General features: G+C 35.8%; 1 protein-coding gene across 2 annotated transcripts in view; it reads left to right on the forward strand.

Moving 5' to 3' along the window:
* The window catches only part of LOC123531514 (dentin sialophosphoprotein-like), a 31,111-nt gene that overhangs the window by 5,032 nt on the left and 5,529 nt on the right, over positions 1-20,550 (forward strand). Inside the window, exons 4-9 of one of the 2 annotated variants that reach the window (XM_045312555.2) lie at positions 784-3,640; positions 5,193-5,252; positions 8,468-8,612; positions 10,843-10,901; positions 12,598-12,630; positions 12,877-13,369. In XM_045312555.2, coding sequence (XP_045168490.2) covers positions 784-3,640; positions 5,193-5,252; positions 8,468-8,612; positions 10,843-10,901; positions 12,598-12,630; positions 12,877-13,369 — 3,647 coding nt within the window. The remainder of the gene's footprint in view (positions 1-783; positions 3,641-5,192; positions 5,253-8,467; positions 8,613-10,842; positions 10,902-12,597; positions 12,631-12,876; positions 13,370-20,550) is intronic. The other variant, XM_045312557.2, reaches the window with a different exon arrangement.

Here is a 20,550-nt window from a genome sequence, read left to right on the forward strand (position 1 = left end):
CTATTGCTCAGGGAAATTGAAACCAATATCTGATTGTTTCTCTGCTAGAAGCACAAGGTATCTGCAAGGTAAATATCAGCAAACTAAATACAGTGTAGGCAGTTTATGACTAGTGAAAGAAGCACATGTTATATATAAGATTTTGTCATGAAATTAGATGTTGACATTTTTGTTTCACTTTCATCTCCTTAATAATAAAGTGTGAAATCATTTAATTCTTAGTGGTTTGGGCAAAATCAACTATTTTATGGGGACCTGAGTTTGTGGGTTTTAAATTTTTCAAATGATTTTTAAATTTCTAATTTCTAGATTTCAAAATTTGCAACAATTTAATTTCATGGCTTGCAGTCACCAGGATATCCACAGACATTTCCTCCCAATGAATATCAATGAGTTTACAGTTCAAAATTCTTATTCACTTTTAAAATCTACTCTCATAGTTTGTTATACTGTTGGAGATGATGTGGTTAAATGTTTACTACTTTTTCCAGTTGGGAGGTGCTTGGTTTACAATATATCAGCAATTATTAAATTGTTGCAAATATAATCCTGTCTACAATAGATGAGTATCAAAAAAACCTGCAAAATTATTTCCGTGGATGGATGGAAAGAAATTTTTCTGATATAAATTTTCATCCAACTTGTGCTTCTTACCTAGTCATAAAATTTGCAAACTATCTGTATTGATGAATTGCTGCATAAGCAGCTAGTTTGATCATTGATAAGATATGACTCACCCTTTGGGCACGTATTAACACAATCATGTTAAATAACTCATTACAGAAAGACAGACACAGCTAAAGCATCAACTAATACAAAAAACCCTAGTGAAGGAAAGTCTACTGACCAACAGCTGTCTAGTATAATGTCTACTAAAAGTCAGGAAAATAAATTTGAGGAACCAAGGAAAAAATTGCCAGCATGGGTGAAGATTCCAAGACTGCCTAAGAAAGACAGTCAGGCTCCCGCAAATACTGACACCTCGCCTGCAAAAACTAAGGATGCCAGTAATGATAAGAAAGTGAAAACTGATGATGCAAAAGAGTCAGCTAAGGAGCAGCCAGAAAAGCCTTCAGACTCCAAGAAACAAGACGAACAAAAAAGAAGTAGAAGCCAAGATAGAAGGAGGTCTAGCAGTAGAAACCGAGATAGGAGAAGCTCCAGGCATTCACCTAGGAGGAAAGATGGCGAAAGAGATTCAAAAGACAAAACTAGAAAATCTGCAGAGAGAGGGTCTAGACGATATAGTAGAGAAGACAGTTCACATAAAAGAGGAAGATCTAGAAGTAGAGATAAAGATAGAAGAGATGCAAAATCACCAAGAACTGGACACCTTGAGTCAACAGGAAAATGTCAGAAGGAAAGAGATAAGGGAGATACCAAAAATTCAACCTCAATAGAAAATACCAAATCATCTGACAAAAGTACTAAAGATGAAGCTGCTGTCAGTACTGAAGAAGCTGGAACAAAATCTTTAAATCCAGTACCTGTGGAGAATATTGAAAATGTCTCAGACAATGAGATACTGCCTGAAAATGTCAAACCTGTCTCAGAAGAAACCGATCAGGCAATAGATATTGATGACTTCAGTCTTGAAGAACTTGAATTAATCGGTAAATCAATAGAAGAGCAGATGGAGGAAGTTGATGATTTGATCCATATAGAGGATGACACAAAAGAGAATAAGACAGAGAAAAACAGCACTCTTAAAATTACTGCACCAGTAAAAGAATCAAAAACGGATGAAAGAGGAAATGAATGTGTAATTGAAATAAAAAGCAATGTTGATGAAGATCTCCAGATAAAAGATAAAATTGATACACCTGATGAAGTGGTTATTGATCTTGTCCCAGAAGAGAACCACCCAAAGATTACAACACAGAGGAAGAAACCATCTGATAGTTGTGTTGTTGAAATAACTATGGCTAGTTCTCCACCTGAAAAAGCTTGTCAGTCCAACAGTAAAGTGGGGAAGAAAATGAATAAAGTTAGCATGACAGATGATACACCAGTTGTAGAGATAGATATGAATGTGCAACAAAATAAACTTGATGAAAGCTGCAATGTTACACTGGAAATAGAAGAGCCAAAGCAGAACACTGAGTATACAAAAGTTGTGCAGGACAATGTGAAAGAAGTTAGTAAAATGCATGCAGACAAAAGTGAAAGTAGACAAATGACTAAAAGTAAACTACCATCTTTGTCTACAGAAGAAGTACAGTTTCATTCAAAGCCAGCAGAAGTGAGAATAGATGTAGTTGCAGATACAGATGAGAGAAATAAGTCACATAGCTCTTCTAAAAAGGAAGATGATAATGAGATAACATCTGATGCAAAGGAAGACACTTCTGATGATGGAACAACAGATTTTGATGATTTTATTGCATCTCAGCTTGGTGAAGAATTTGTCACAGTTGATGATTTTACTGAAACAGATACAGATACTCCTATTGAAGTTGAGTGCACAAATGAAGAAAAGGTTGTAAAATCAGATATATTACCAAAAAATGTGACAGAAATATCTTTGGAGTTAGAAGAGATTGAAAATAACAGTAAGACAGGGAAGAAAAAAGAAATATGCCCTAAAAGTAAATCTGTTGAAAATAGGTCACTTAAAGAATTGCAAGGAAAACAAAATGTTTCTGAAACTAAAGTTGAAGACATACAAATTTCTGATACAAAATCTGATAAAGAAACAAAATTGAACATCAATAATGATGTTAAAAGCTCAGAATTTAATCAGATTGATACATCTAAAAAACCTGAAATTCCAAGTTCCCAAGATGAGAACATTAACACAAATAACTTTGAGCGCTCACAAAGTGTATGTGTAGTAGAAATAAGTATGGAGACGCCACAAATGTCTGAAAATTCAGCTGTGCCTGAAAAGACTGGTTGTTTATTTGATCCATATGATGATAGCGGGGATATGGAGTTCATCCTTAATGAGGATTTTGAGACTGTGGATGAAACTGAAGAAATTGGTACAGACTTAGGGACCACTGTGATGGATAGTAACATGGAAAAGGAGATAGATGTATGTGATAAGAGTGAGAGCATTAATGTAGGACAAGAACAAGCTGCAGTAAGAGAAAATGTGGATAATCAAATTGCCAGCATTGCTGAACCTGTCATTAACACTGAACAAATAGAAGTCTCTAAGGAAACAAACATTCATGTAGAAAAAACAGCTGCTGCTGTTGAACTGCAAGAAAATGTTGTACATGCTATCACTGACAAAACGGAAAATGTTAGAGAAGATCATTCTCCATTAGTAATTACTAGCTTCCCAGTTGATGATGAGGATGATGATGACATTGAAGAAATCTTCCTTAGTGGTGATTTTGTAACTATAGATGAGCATGAAGAGGATGAACCATCTCCAGCTGTAGACAATACTGAGGAAGATGTTGATTTTAACCCTGATGATTTTGTGACTGTGGATGAAGTTGATATAGATGCTGCAGCAGATCGAAAGCAGTTTACCAGTCAATTGAAGGAACATGAATCTTCAACTGAAACCAAAAAAGATCATTCCAAACATTCATCCTCTAGAAGTGGTGGTAGAAGTTCCAGGTCAAGAGAAAAGTCAGTTAGTAGGAATGGTTGTAGAAGTTCTAGAGATAAGTCAGAATCAAAGGTTTGTATCTCGTTTTCAACAAGTTGTATAATATACTCATTTTCTGCAGTGTTTATATTTTGCTTCTAAACCATATTATGTTTTACTTACTTGAATGATGTTTTGGGGAAACATGTTGCCATGGTAGTGAACCTGTAATGACAGTTGATAATTTACATGTTCTCTCTTCTTACTGCGAGTTTGGCAGTCTATGGGATATCATTGAAAGTTATGTGCATATTCAGCTACATTTACATACGATGAATGCCAAATTGCATCATGGGAGAGCATAATCATACGGAAATTGCCAAGTGACATTACATGTCCTCTACCTTAAGAAAGCTGATTTTGAGTATGTGTGTGTAAGATATGTAAGGTATGTAAGTGTAGAGAGTAAATGGCTTAAAGTATAGTAAAAATATGTAGACGTCCTATTTGAAGTTTGTAGTTTACACATTCAGTATTTTTAGATGTCTTTCATCCTTTTTCTGGCAATTAGATAATTGTGATGTTGTTTGTATGTTAAGATGTAATATTTCTGGCACCAGATTTCCATTTTTAGTGTTGATAGTTCACTTATACTCATTGTATATTCGTGCTTTAGTTTTAAAACTTTTATTCAATTTCATAACCTCATATAGGTTTTGGAAATTGGATAACAGTGATAACTTTTTTCCAGAATGCAACTGGAGTTAGATACTAGCTAATAGTAAGGGTGTTTACTTTTGTTATCTAAGACAACTTGACTAAACTGTATGTCTAACATTGCTTGTCCACTACCTATTATTTAAGGCAGTCGCTTAGCGGGAAGAAATTATTAATGGGATGAAATCCTGTAGCATTTGTAGGTTTGTAGGTGATAGTTGACTTCAGAAAGCTGAAATAATTGATATGTGCTCTTAGAACAATAATGAGGCATTTTCAGCTGCTGTGAATCACTGTGTAAGCTCCATGTTATCTCAGATTTTTTTTCTTGTTCATTATGAGGTAGATTTCAGTTTTCGGAACTTCAGGAACACGCTGTATTTTGTGTGGTAGTTAAAGTGTTGGTATTGAACTTTACAAACTTATGTAAGGGGAAAACTAGCAGGAAAGCTGCAACATTTTGTAGTTAACCTTTATGACCTATAATTGTGTTGATGTGATGTTAAACCCAACAAAAACCGACATGTTAACTGTAATTTATAAATTGTATATACATATATAACATAATTATTGAAGTATATTTAGAACAAATGTTTTTTAGAAGGCTCAGCATGTGTTATGTAGTTATGTTGACTTTCTTATGATATGACAGGATGGATGGTTTTATTTAGGCAGTTACCTACATTGGTACATGTAGATTGTTTGGAAATTATAGTCAGTTCTGTGCATGATATATAGTAAATGTGATGGAAGTGGCATTGAATTAATTCTGTGGATGATTGAATGGATGGATAAATGAATGAATGACTTAGCATGTGATGTTAATGCAAGGGGGTGTCTGGATAAATCATTCAGCAGGAAATAAACGATATTGGGGTACAAATAATTTAATTATGGAAGTTAGTTTTGTATTGAATGAATATTTCAGAAATCTTCTCACAGCAGCAGCAGGATGAGGGATACTGAAAGACGGTCATCTTCAAAAAAGGTATACTATGGCTTCTAAGGATTTTTTTTTTAATTTCCAAAAACTTATTATAACATTTGTGTAGGTTAGATTGAAAAGTTACAAATACACAATCCATGTATACACTACAATACACCGCAGTGGTGGGTAATAATTGAATATGTATTGATGCTTTTAGCTCACCTGAGCCAAAGGCTGATGGTGAGCTTTTGTGACCGCTCTATGTCTGTCGTGCGTCGTCCGTCCCAACATTTTCTAAAAAGAATCTTCTAGAAAATCACTGGGCAGAATTACACCAAACTTTAACGGAATGATCCTTTGGTGGCCCCCTTTCAAAATTGTTCAAAGAATTGAATTCCATGCAGAACTCTGGTTGCCATGGCAATCGAAAGGAAAAAGGAAAACTTTAAAAATCTTCTTGTCCAAAACAGCAAGGCGTAGAGCCTTGATATTTGGCCTGTGACATCATCTTATGGTCCTCTTTCAAGATTGTTCAAATTGTGCCCCAGGGGTCACAAGTTTTACATAGACTTATATAGGAAAAAAACTAAAAGTCTTCTTGCCTGAAACTGCAAGGCCTAGGCTTTTGATATTTAGTATGTTGCTTTCCTAGTGTTTCTGTACCAAAGTTGTTCAGATTATGTGCCTGGGGTGAAAAGATACCCTGCCCTGGGGGAACCAAGTTTTACATAGACTTATATTGGAAAAAAAATTAAAGATCTTCTTGTCTGAAAGCTAGGCCTTTGATATTTGGTGTGTAGCATTGCCTAGCGGATCTCTAACAAGATTGTTCAAATCATGCCCCTGGGGTGAAAAGAGGCCCCACCCTGCGGGTCACTTGTTATATGAGTTATATAGGAAAAAATACTTCAAAAATTATCAGATCATATTTCCTAGACTGTTTAATTATAATTATCTGATGACCCCAAGTGATTAGGGATCACTTGACTGTGGCCTTGACCTACTTTCTTGCTTTTTTAAGATACAGCCTTGAAATTTGGATGACATGTACAGTTTTGCACACCGGTCTTAGAACTGACTTTCCGTAACCATGAAATTCAATCAGTGTGACCTACTGACCTACTTTCTTGTTTTTTGAAATACAGCCTTGAAATTTTTATGACATTTACAGTTTAGCATACCAATCTTAAAACTTACTTTCAGTGACCATGAATGTGACCTACTGACCTACTTTCTTGTTTTTAAAGATACAGCCTTGAAATTTGGATGACATGTACAGTTTTGCAAGCCAATCTTAAAACTGACTTTCAGTGACCATAAATGTGACATACTAACCAACTTTCTTAATATTTTAGCATCAGTTTGACATTTGAAACATGTAGCTCATATTACTGAGGTGGGCGATCCAGGGTCATCATGACCCTCTTGTTTTCAATTTAATGTTATTAGGGGAATGCAAAAAGAACCTTTGAGATACGAATATAAGTGGATGTGAAAAAATGGAAAGGGTATAAATGTGAATAGTCTTGGAAAAATAAAGACAGTGACTAGAAATAGAATAACCCTGATGATAAAAAGTCAGACTTACTTTATGAAAAATTAATTACACAATTTTTCTCATACCTTTCAATATGTGTGTTCAATGTCTTTAAAAATGCTTCATCTATGCATTTGGAATGTTTGATACAAGAAGATTTTTGTATTGCATGTATTTCTTAAATAGGCTTAATTAATAAGGGTATTAAGATGTTAATTTTCTGTGCTGAACTAAGCATTACTACTGCCCTTGAAACTCTTATTCAGGTTAGTATTTAGCTCTCTAGAGCACGAAGCAAAGTGCTCAGAGTGAGCTATTGTGATCCCTCACCATCCGTCCATTGTCTGTCATTCGTCCTTCCACACTTTTTTCAAACAACATCTCCTCTTAAAGCATTTGGTGGAAATCAGTAAAACTTGGACCAGATGTTTCTTGGATGGCCTTTTACCAAAAATGGTTAAGAATGTTATTCCATGTTGAACTCTGGTTGCGGTGGCAATGGAAAAGTAAAAACTTCAAAAATCTTCAGAAACCACATGCAGGATTTCAAAATAATTTGCCAGAAATGTTCCTTGGGTGACTCTCTACAAAAGTTGTTCAAATTATTCTGATTTGTCAAAAAACAAGTCCGCTAGAAGGCATAGTTATTTTTCCGTAGATATATTTATATATTGTTAGAACTTTGATCTTAATCTTCCTTTCAGAAACTGCTTGCTCAATTTCAGAATAGCTTTACAAAAAATTAATGTTCCTTGTTTGACCCACAACCAGTTTGTTACCCTCAATAAAATCTTGGACAAGTTCGATATCGGGTCATCTTGGGTCAAAAACTAGGTCACGAGGTCAAATCAAAGGAAGAGCTTGTTAACACTCTTGAGGTCACAATTTTGGCCAAATGTTAACGAAACTTGGTCAGAATGTTACCCTCAATAAAATCTTGGACGAGTTCAATATTGGGTCATCTGGGGTAAAAAACTAGTTCACCAGGTCAAATCAGAGGAAAAGCTTGTTAACACTCTAGAGGTCACAATTTTGGCCCAATCTTAATGAAATTTGGTCAGAATGTTACTCTCAATAAAATGTTAGAGCAGTTCAATATTGGGTTATCTTGGGTCAAAAACTAGGTCACCAGGTCAAGTCAAAGGAAAAGCTAGTGAACACTGTAAAGGCCAAATTTATGACTGTATCTTCATGAAACTTGGCCAGAATGTTAATCTTGATTATCTCAAGGTCCATTTTGAATCTGGGTCATGTATAGTCAAAATTAATGTTCCTTGTTTGACCCACTACCAAATTGAAAAAAAACATGTAGGATAAACTTCACAAAAATCTTTTTGTCTTACACTGGTGGGCGATTTTGAAACAAAATGTTCCTTTGGTGAACCACTACCAAGATAAGACTTCCTTATAATTACAGAAAAATATAATCAGAAAAATGCAGGTTGTAGTAGTTACAATATCAGATACAGATAATTATTCTACTTCTATTGCTTTGCAATATTCTGAATCTACTACCCTTAAATGCCTTTTAAGTGTTGCTAGTTTTACAATGCCATTTGAGGCAAAGGGGTTCTTGGTTATCTGTCTTGTGGATGGCTGTTGGTGTTACCAGCCTGCTTGAAGTAATGCCTGGTTAGGGATTTTACCCCACCAGTGCAACCGTAAATTTAAAATTGCCTTGTTTGTCATAGTCCCAAGCTAACAAAGTCTAGATATTAAATGAGGTTGGTATTTGCAGAGAGACGGTTCAAGAACATCCAGGCATTCTTCACCAGAGAAATCCACAAAGCCATCATCATCATCCACATCCAGCCGAACATCTAGAGGGTCCGGTACGAGTGTATCTGCCCATAAATCTGGGAGTTCTGGTTCAAATAGATCAGGTAATTGTTGCAAGAACTGTAACTGGATACGAGTAAACATAATGTTCCAAAGAGTTTTGTTAAAACCTATAAACATGACAAAAAAGTTAGATGTAGTTCAGCTGGTAACCTTTCATAACAAAAGAACTGAGATGCGTTTTCCAGTAAGCCAAGTTAATAAATCACTTAGAGGGACCTCAGTTACCAAGCAGTTGAGGTCCCTGACTTCAAATCAGTTGCAGTTCAATTCCTCTGTGGGTTTGGAATCTCCAAAGGAAAGTTGAAATTATGCAGCTAATTAATGGAAAGTTATTGGTTAAGCTAGCAGTGCCTTCCCTTTCCTGAAATAACAGGGTTGCCACTAACCTTGAAAAGTCAGGGAAAAATGATTTTTATCAAGGTCATTGAATTGTCAGGAAAATCTTGATAATGATCAGTGAAAGATGAAATTTAAGAAAAGTCAGGGAAAAATGAAATTCTGGGTCAATGTTTAAATGTTCAGTGGCTATGGCAGTCTTCAAGATGGTTGCCAGCACTCTGGTTGAATAAAATTCCCTGACTTTTCCCTGACCAATTCATGTTTTTCACTGACAAAAACCTCCAAACATTTAAACAGCCTCCTGACCTCCCCTATAGCCGTCCAATCCTCCCATTATTTTTTTTCCAAATGTTTTGTATTTATTTTCCAATATATTAAACATAAATATCAAACACAATGATAATAAACATGGTTTTCTTTCTTGTATGACTGTTTGGTGGTCAAGTCAATGAAACATAATTGTGACTGTTGGTTAGTGAAACCTAATTATTAAGAGATACATATCAAAAGCATCTTTGCAAGACATGTAACTATCAAAAATCTAACATCTTTTAAGGTACACTTTCCTCATGGTAAAAACAATAAAGTATGGTTAATAACAAGACCATTGGAACCCTGCTAGTATTAGCAAAATATCATTCTCAAAAATCCAAGATCTGTTATTATACAGTTTCCTAGAGGCAAAAACAATAAAACACCATGACTAATAGCAAGACCATTGGAATCATATTGACAAAGCATCACTCTCAAAATCCAAGATCTCTTAATATACAGTGTCCTAGTCACTATGGCAAAAACATTAAGCATCATGACTATATGTAGTAGCAGACGTTGGAATCCTATTGGCAAAACATCTCTCTCAAAACCCAAGATCTCTCAATAGTTTCCTAGTGGCATAACAATAAAGCATTGATAATAACAAGATCATTTGAAGCATATCTGCAAGGCATAATTCTTAAGGCACACTTTCTTTGTGGCAAAAAAAAAAACAAAGTGTGGCAAAAAAAAACAATAAAGCATAGTTAATAACAAAAAGAGTTTTCACAATATTCATGACTAGAAAATTATTTATATTGTTAGTAACGGAAAACTATTCATCTCTACATTATAAGACATGTTAGTTGTAGGCTCTCTTCATGTGTCACTTTCCTACAAAATAACAAAAAAAATGTTAGTTAGCTCTGGAGGCAAGGGTTGCAAAGCCTTTCAGTCTTCAAGCAAAATCAGTGTTTAAAGAAAAATGGGGGATTTAAACAAATTAAATGCATGTTACAGTATTACATCATTAAACTTTGTTTTTAATTTTTAATTACTTAAATTTAATGCTTGAAGACTGCCATAGCCACAAAAGTTTAAAATGATTAAATTCTTTGAGCTTTGAAATCATTTTTCCCTGACTTTTCCCTGACTTTCCAGCATTTTCATTTTTCACTGACCAAATTTTAAAATTCCCTGACAATTCCCTGACCTTGAAAAAGAAACCAATTTCCCTGACTTTTCAAGACTGCTGGCAAGTATTTAAATACAAGTATTTAAGTACATGTATTTCCAAACACATTTTGGTGTAATTGTGTATGAACATAATTTAGATGTGTTTGATTCAGTTTCGTTTTTATGTTGACTTTGGAATTTTGGTATTTGTTAATGAAAGTTTGTTATATCTGAAACAAAATAAATATAAAAGGGTGGATTGGAGGGCTTAAGGGGAGGAGGCTGAAAAATTATGGTGCTATTGGTCAGTGAAAAATATGGTTTAGTCAGGGAATTTCATTTTCTCAACTAAGTGGCAACCCTGAATAATTTGCAGAAGGTCACCATTTGGTGCACTATATAAAGAAGGAAAATCACCAAAATATTATGGTCTCAGTTGTGTCTGTGTCACTTGAATACAATATAAAATGATATAACTTACTTTACTCCCTTGCCTTACAGGAAGTCAGAAGGAAACCTTGACATCTTCAGTAGAGATAAGAAGCAGTGATTCTAGAAAGGTATCTGTTCTGGATATTGCAATATTCTTAGCTCACCTTAGCACAAAGTGCTCAAGATGAGCTTTTGTGATCACCCAGTGTCCGTCGTCGTCCGTTACTAGAGGTCACAATTTTGGTCTAATCTTAATGGAACTTAGTCAGTCAGAATGTTACCCTCATAAAAATCTTGGACGAGTTCGATATTGGGTCATCTGGGGTCAAAAACTAGGTCACCAGGTCAAATCAAAGGAAAATCTTGTTAACACTCTAGAGGTCACAATTTTAGCTTAATCGTAGTGAAACTTAGTCAGAATGTTACCCTCAATAAAATTTTATATAAATTTGATATTGGGTCATCTGGGGTCAAAAACTAGGTCACCGGGTCAAATCAAAGGAAAAGCTTTTAACACTCTAGAGGTCACAGTTTTGAACCAATCTTAATGAAACTTGGTCATATTGTTACCCTCAATAAAATTTTGGACGAGTTTGATATTGGATGATATGGGTTTAAAAACTAGGTCACCAGGTCAGATCAAAGGAAAAGCTTGTTAACACTCTAGAGGTCACAATTTTAGCCCAATCTTAATGAAACTTGGTCAGAATGTTACCCTCAATGAAATCTTGGATGAGTTTGATATTGGGTCATCTGGGGTCAAAAACTAGGTCACCAGGTCAAATCAAAGGAAAAGCTTGTTAACACTGTAGAGGCCACATTTATGACTGTATCTTCATGAAACTTGGTCAGAATTTACTCATGATGATCTTAAAGTCCAGTTTGAATCTGGGTCATATGGGGTCACAAACTAGGTCACCGGGTCAAATCAAAGGAAAAGCTGGTTAACACTCTAAAGGGCACATTTATGATCATATCGTAATGAAACTTGGTCAGAATGTTAATTTTGATGGTCTATAGGTCATGTTCAAATCTTGGTCAGATGGGGTCAAAAACTAGGTCACTGGGTCAAATCAAAGGAAAAGCTTGTTAACACTTTAGAGGCCATATGTACGACTGTATCTTCATGAAACTTAGTCAGAATGTTAATCTTGATGATCTTTAGGTCAAGTTCGAATCTGGGTCATGTGGGGTCAAAAACTAGGTTACCGGGTCAAATCAAAGGAAAAGCTTGTTAACACTCTAGAGGCCACATTTATGACTGTATCTTCATGAAACTTAGTCAGAATGTTAATCTTGATGATCTTTAGATCAAGGTCGATACTGAGTCATATGGGGTCAAAAACTAGGTCACCAGGTCAAATCAAAGGAAAAGTTAGTTAACACTTTAAAGGCCACATTTATGACCATATCTTAATGAAACTATCTTGACTATCTTTAGGTCAATAGGTCAGGTGAGTGATACAGGGCCTTCATGGCCCTCTTGTTTTAATTTTTACCCTGCTAAATTTCTAAGATAGACTGGTCTATCATTCAATTCGGGCAGTACCAGTTACTATTCAAAGGGGTGTTCACTGAAAATTTTCTGACTGAATAACGAACAGTGCAGACCATGATCAGACTGCACAGACATGCAGACTGATCTTGGTAAAGGTCTGTTTTGCTCTTAACTTCTATCGTAATGTTTATGTGATGAAAGTTTACTTCTGTAGTGCCGTTGCCTTCTGTCATTGAATTAGTTGTATTGATGAAATATGTAGATCAAGTTAGAATCAAGAAATAATTGTTATGTATTTATACTAAGAAAATTTCTCATTATTTCAGGAACCATCAGATAAACAGCCATCTGGGATAGAGGTAAATTTTACTTTAAATGCAAAACAAGTTAGTATAGAAAAAGTATTTCACAGATTTAGACTCAGACAGTTGGAACTTTCACATCCTAACATCTGGCTGTGAAACCATTTCTTTAGCATGAAATTTTAAGAAACATAGTGACTTAATAAAAAATTGATAGATCTTTTGTTTGGTTAGTTTTTGAATACAAAAGCAATAATGTAAACCCCTTACTATGTGCTTAATGGTTATTTATTTTATATAAAGGTAAATTTTGAAGTCTTGAATAAGCAGTCAGGGAAAGAACAAGCCTCAGTGTCAGAGTCAACAAGGAGCAGTGACAGACTGAGATCATATACTGTAAAACAGGATGGGTCACCTAGAAAAATTGATACCCAGTCATTCCTAGGTATTCCCATTAAATCAGCTGCAGAATCGGCTAGTTCAAAACAACTTAGCAAAACAGGACAAGAGAAGGAAAAATCTAGTACAGACAAAAATGTAAAACCAGACTCCAACAGGAATACACATTTTGAAGATAGGGGAAAAGCATCTGTCAGTGTTAAACCAGATCAGACTAGTGTGAATAAACAATCTAATTACAGAACAAGAAGTGCTACAAATGTCAGTGATGATAAACTGGAAGATTCAAAATCTTCTCATGATAGGCATAAAGACAGAAATGAGAAAGGTCAGTCTAGAAATAGTAGAGATAGGGGAGATAACAGACATTCTAGTAGAGGTGGAACTGATAAGAGAGGTAAACGAACTGATGAATGTGAAATATCCATCGAAATTGGATAAATTGTACATATTTTTTATTAACAGTTGTATATATATGTAGAAATTTTAGCAAGTGAGTATGTTTTTAAATCATGCAGCTTTGTCATTTAATTTTTGCATAATTTATGGTTAATGATACATTAAATGTTATGTATTTAGCAAATGAAGATTGGTCTCTAGATGAATAAACTCAGTATTATGACCAGCTCTCCTAGGCCTCCGTGGCAGAGTGGTTAAGGTTGCTGACTTCAAATCACTTGCCCCTCATCGATGTAGATTCAAGCCTCACTTGGGGTGTTGAATTCTTCATGTGAGGAAGCCATCCAGCTGGCTTACGGAAGGTCGGTGGTTCTACCCAGGTGCCCGCTTGTGATGAAATAATGCACAGAGGGGCACATGGGGTCTTCCTCCACCATTAAAGCTGGAAAGTCGCCATATGACCTATCATGCGTCAGTGTGACGTTAAATCCAACAAAAAAAATGATAAGGAACCTTGGTTATAAGGAACAATTTTTAGAGGTCCCAAGCTGTTCCTAATAAGCGAGGTTTACTGTCGATTCATCAAAAAAAAAAAACATGGCTGCCATAGGGCGTATATGTATATAGCAAAATTTAAAAAAAAATCTTCTTGTGTGAAATTGCCAGCCCAATTTTTAGCTCACCTGAGCAATGCTCAGGTGAGTTTTTCTGATCGCTTGATGTCCGTCGTCCGTCGTCTGTCGTCTGTCAACATTTAGCTTGTGTATGCGATAGAGGCTGTATTTTTCCATTAATCTTCATGAATATTGGTCAGAATGATAACCTTGATGAAATCTAGGCCGAGTTCGAAAATGGGTCATTTCGGGTCAAAAACTAGGTCACTAGGTCAAATCAAAGAAAAACCTTGTGTATGCGATAGAGGCTGTATTTTTCAATTAATCTTCATGAATATTGGTCAGAATGATAACCTTGATGAAATCTAGGCCGAATTTGAAAATGGGTCATCTCGGGTCAAAAACTAGGTCACTAGGTCAAATCAAAGAAAAACCTTGTGTATGCGATAGAGACTGTATTTTTCAATTGATCTTTATGATTATTGGTCAGAATGATTGCCTTGATGAAATCTAGGCCAAGTTCGAAAATGGGTCATTTCGGGTCAAAAACTAGGTCACTAGGTCGAATCAAAGAAAAACCTTGTGTATGCGATAGAGGCAGTATTTTTCAATTAATCTTCATGAATATTGGTCAGAATGATAACCTTGATAAAATCTAAGCCGAGTTCGAAAATGGGTCATCTCGGGTCAAAAACTAGGTCACTAGGTCAAATCAAAGAAAAAACCTTGTGTATGCGATAGAGGCTGTATTTTTCAATTCTTCTTCATGAATATTAGTCATAATGATAACCTTGATGATATCTAGGCTGAGTTTGAAAATGGGTCATCTCGGGTCAAAAACTAGGTCACTAGGTTGAATCAAAGAAAAACCTTGTGTCTGTGATAGAGGCTGTATTTTTCAATTGATCTTCATGAATTTTGGTCAGAATGATTGCCTTGATGATATCTAGGCCGAGTTTGAAAATGGGTCATCTCGGGTCAAAAACTAGGTCACTAGGTCAAATCAAAGAAAAACCTTGTGTATGCGATAGAGGCGGTATTTTTCAATTGATCTTCATGAATTTTGGTAAGAATGATAACCTTGATGAAATCTAGACCGAGTTTGAAAATGGGTCATCTCGGGTCAAAAACTAGGTCACTAGGTCAAATCAAGGAAAAACCTTGTGTCTGTGATAGAGGCTGTATTTTTCAATTGATCTTCATGAATTTTGGTCAGAATGATTGCCTTGATGATATCTAGGCCGAGTTTGAAAATGGGTCATCTCGGGTCAAAAACTAGGTCACTAGGTCAAATCAAAGAAAAACATTGTGTATGCGATAGAGGCTGTATTTTTCAAATGATCTTCATGAATATTGGTCAGAATGATAACCTTGATGAAATCTAGACCGAGTTTGAAAATGGGTCATCTCGGGTCAAAAACTAGGTCACTAGGTCAAATCAAGGAAAAACCTGGGTGTATGCGATAGAGAATGTATTTTTCAATTGATCTTCATGAATTTTGGTCAGAATGATTACCTTGATGAAATTTAGCCCGAGTTCGATAATGGGTTATCTCGGGTCAAAAACTAGGTCACTAGGTCAAATCAAAGAAAAAAACCTTGTGTATGCAATAGAGGCTGTATTTTTCATCTGATCTTCATGTAATTTAGCCAGAATGATTACCTTGATAAAATCTAGGCCGAGTTCGAAAATGGGTCATCTGGGGTCAAAAACTAGGTCACTAGGTCTAATCGAAGAAAAACATTGTGTATGCAATAGAGGATGTATTTTTCAATTGATCTTCATGAAATTTGGTCAGAGTGATTGCCTTGATGAAATCTAGGTTGATTTTGAATATGGATTATCTGAGGTCAAAAACTAGGTCACCAGGTCAAATTAAAGAAAAATCTTGTGTATGCGATAGAGACTGTTTTTTCAATTGATTTTTATGAAATTTGGTCAGGATGATTGCCTTAATGAAATCTAGGTCGAATTTGAATATGGGTCATCTGAGGTCAAAAACTAGGTCACTTGGTCAAATCAAAGAAAAAACGTGTGTATGTGATAGAGGCTGTATTTTTCAATTGATCTTCATGAATTTTGGTCAGAATGATTGCCTTGATAAAATCTAGGTCAAGTTTGAACATGGGTCATCTAGGGTCAAAAACTAGGTCATATCTAAGAAAATGCTTGTTTTATCGCAAGAGACCAATTTTTTGGTCCAATCTTAATGAAAATTGGTCAGAATATTTGTTTCCATGAAATCACTAGGTCAAACATGTTTTACACTGTTATGGAGTGCTTCTTAGGTGAGCGACCTAGGGCCATCTTGGCCCTCTTGTTAAATAATTCTACACAAATAGTCTTTCTCGGAGCCTCTATCAAGATTGTTAATCCCCCACCACCAGTGGTGGGGGGTTATAGAGATGGTCTCCGTCCGTCCGTCCTTCCGTCCATCTATCTGTACCAGTTTGTGTCTGCTCCATATCTCTTAAACCCCTTGAAGGATTTTCATGAAACTTTGGTCAAATGATCACTTCATCAAGACAATGTGCAGAACTCATGATTCAGCCTTGTTGGCTCAAGGTCAAGGTCACAACTCAAGGTCAAAGTTTAGCCTTCCATTTTGTGTCCTCTCTGTATCTTCTAAACCCCTTGAAGGAATTTTATAAAACTTGGGTCAAATGATCACTGCATCAAGATAATGTGCAGATCCCACGAGTCAGCCATGATGGCTCAAGGTCACTACTTAGGGTTAAAGGTTTGAGCCTTCCATTTTGTGTTCGCTCTGTATATTCTAACTTTGAAGGATTTTCATCAAACTTGGGTCAAATGATCACCTTATCAAGGCAATTTGCAGAATGCATGAGTCAGCCATGTCAGCTCAAGGTCAAGGTCACAACTCAAGGTCAAAGGTTTGAGCCTTCCATTTTATGTTCACTCTGTATCTTCTAAACCCCTTGAAGGAATTTTATAAAACTTGGGTCAAATGATCACTGCATCAAGATGATGTGCAGATCTCATGAGTCTGCCATGATGGCTCAAGGTCACAACTTAGGGTTTAAGGTTTGAGCCTTCCATTTTGTGTTCGCTCTGTATCTTCTAACCCCCTTGAAGGATTTTTCATCAAACCTGGGTCAAATGATCACCTTATCAAGGCAATATGCAGAACTCATGAGTCAGCCATGTCGGCTCAAGGTCAAGGTCACAACTCAAGGTCAAAGGTTTGAGCCTTCCATTTTGTGTTCACTCTGTATCTTCTAAATCCCTTGAAGGATTTTCATCGAACTTGGGTCAAATGATCACCTCATCAAGAACTCCTGAATCAGCCATGCCAACTCAAGGTCAAGGTCACAACTCAAAGTCAAAGGTTTGAGCTATGTATCTCCTAAACCCCTTGAAGGTTTTAAATTCATGAAACTTGGGTCAAATGATCACCTCATCAAGACGATATGCAGAATTCATTAGTCAGCCATGTCAGTTCAAGGCCAGTATCACAGCTCAGGGTTTAAGGTTTATCCTTTCACTATCCATAACAGTGGTGAGGGATTTATCTGTCTTTCAGACTGCCTTGTTCATGTTATTTTGAAATTTTTCTGATTCATCAAAAAACATGGCCGTCTGAGGGCGACATCATTTTTCATCAGCCATTTCATTAAACAATATCTCCTTGCTTGAAAACCGCTGAATGGATTTTGATGAAACTTTACACTAACAACCTTTCTGAAGCCCTCTTTCAAAGTTGTTCAATGGTTCCACTCCAGTTCATTGAACATGTGGGTCTTTTTGGTTAGATTTATGTTTTTAGCTATCAGCTATTATTAGACTTATAAAATTTTTTTTTTTTTTTTTTTTTTTTTTTTTTTTTTTTTTTTTTCTCTGATATTTGGCATGTGATATAAGAGCTTGACTCTCTAGCATACTTGACTGAATTATTACCCTAAGGTCTGACATGTACTTACTATAGGCTTTTAAAAGTCCATGTTTTATCAAAACTATTTGACTGATGGTTTTGAAACTTTGAACAATTGTCAAGCATCATGATTTCCATCTTTAAAAGCAAGAGTACCTAACTCTGTCAAATATTTTGGTTGAATTATGGCCCTTTTTGGACTCAGAAATTGGTTAAGTTTTTGTACAAGTCCATGTTTTGTCAAAACTGTTTGACATGTGGCTTTGAAACTTTAAACACTTGCTTATCATCATGACTTCAATTTGTTGGCAAGGGAACATAAGTCTGTCGGATATTTTGGCTGAATTATGGCCCTTTTGAAATCACATTTGACATTTAAATCAGTTTAGTTTTTCATGCCAGCTAATATTTTGCCTAAACTGTTTGTCGTATGGCTCTGAAACTTTGAACAATTGTCAAGCATTGTGATTTCCATCTTTAAGCAAGAGAACCTAACTCTGTCAAATATTTTGGTTGAGTTATGGCCCTTTTTGGTCTCAGAAATTGGTTACGTTTTTGAGCAAGTCCATGTTTTGTCAGAACTATTTGACATGTGGCTTTGAAACTTTAAACACTTGCTTATCATCACGATTTCAATCTGCTGGTAAGAGAAGGTAAGTCTGTTAAGTATTTTGGCCCTTTTAAAATCACATTTGAAATCAGTTAAGTTTTTAGCTCACCAGTCCTGTCACAAAGTAACAAGGTGAGCTTTTGTGATTGCGCGGCATGCGTCATCCATCTGTAAACTTTTGCTTGTGACCACTCTAGAGGTCACATTTTTAGCTCGACTATTCAAAGAATAGTCTAGCTATTCTACTCACCCTGGCGTCGGCGTCGGCGTCACACCTTGGTTAAGTTTTTGCATGCAAGTACATACAGCCATCAATCAAAGGCATATAGCTTTGAAACTTATTTTTTCTTTTTCTAGGTCGATTACCAACCTCTCTGGGTCAAGTCCCATAACTCTGACATGTATTTTGAGCAAATTATGCCCCCTTTTGGACTTAGAAAATTTTGGTTGAAGTTTTACATGCAAGTTACTATCTCCAAAACTAATGCAGATATTGATTTGAAACTTCACATGTGTCTTCGGGGTTATAAAACTAGTTGATAGCAGCAAGTCCCATAACTCTGACTTTCATTTTGGCCAAATTATGCCCCCTTTTGGACTTAGAAAATTCTGGTTAAAGTTTTGCGTGCAAGTACATACAGCTATTTCTAAAAGGCATATAGATTTGAAACTTATTTTTTCTTTTTCTAGATCAATTACCAACCTCACTGGGTTAAGTCCCATAACTCTGACATGTATTTTGAGCAAATTATGCCCCCTTTTAGACTTAGAAAATTTTGGTTAAAGTTTTACATGCAAGTTATTATCTCCAAAACTAATGCAGATATTGATTTGAAACTTCACATGTGTCTTCGGGGTTATAAAACTAGTTGATAGCAGCAAGTCCCATAACTCTGACCTTCATTTTGGCCAAATTATGCCCCCTTTTGGACTTAGAAAATTCTGGTTAAAGTTTTGCGTGCAAGTACATACAGCTATTACGAAAAGGCATATAGATTTGAAACTTATTTTTTCTTTTTCTAGATCAATTACTAACCTCACTGGATCAAGTTCCATAACTCTGGCATGTATTTTGAGCAAATTATGCCCCCTTTTGGACTTTGAAAATTCTGGTTAAAGTTTTACATGCGAGTTTCTATCTCCAAAACTAATGCAGATATTTAATTGAAACTTCACATGTGCCTTAGGGGTTATAAAACTAGCTGATAGCAGCAAGTCCCATAACTGATATGCATTTTGGTCAAATTATTCCCCCTTTTGAACTTAAAACTCTTTTGATATTTAACCTTTTTAGGTAATATTTTCCTGCCTCTGGGACAATATTTCGAATAGTCGAGCTTGGCTGTCTTACGGACAGCTCTTGTTCATGGTCTCTTTATGAATATTGGTCAGAATGTTCATCTTGATGATATCTAGGTCAAGTTCGAAACTGGGTCACGTGCGATCGAAAACTAGGTCAGTAGGTCAAATAATAGTAAAACCTTGTGACCTCTCTAGAGGCCATATTTTTTATAGGATCTGTATGAAGGTTGGTCTGAATGTTCGTCTTGATGATATCTAGGTCAAGTTTAAAACTGGGCCAACTGCGGTCAAAAAATAGGTCAGTAGGTCTAAAAATAGAAAAACCTTGTGACCTCTCTAGAGGCCATACTTTTCAATGGATCTTCATGAAAATTAGTCAGAATGTTAACCTTGATGATGTCTAGGTCAAGTTCGAAACTGGGTCACGTGCCTTAAAAAACTAGGCCAGTAGGTCAAATAATAGAAAAACCTTATGACCTTTCTAGAGGCCATATTTTTCATGGGATCTGTATGGAAGTTGGTTTGAATGTTAAACTTAATGATATCTAGATTGAGTTTGAAACTGGGTCAACTGCGGTCAAAAACTAGGACAGTAGGTCTAAAAATAGAAAAACCTTGTGACCTCTCTAGAGGCCATACTGTTCGATTGATCTTCATGAAATGTTCACCTTGATGATATTTATGTCAAATTTGAAACTGGGTCACATGCCATCAAAAACTAGGTCAGTAGGTCAAATAATAAAAAATCCTTGTGACCTCT

The sequence above is a fragment of the Mercenaria mercenaria genome, chromosome 11 (assembly GCF_021730395.1).
Source record: "Mercenaria mercenaria strain notata chromosome 11, MADL_Memer_1, whole genome shotgun sequence".
Taxonomy (NCBI): Eukaryota; Metazoa; Mollusca; class Bivalvia; order Venerida; family Veneridae; genus Mercenaria; species Mercenaria mercenaria.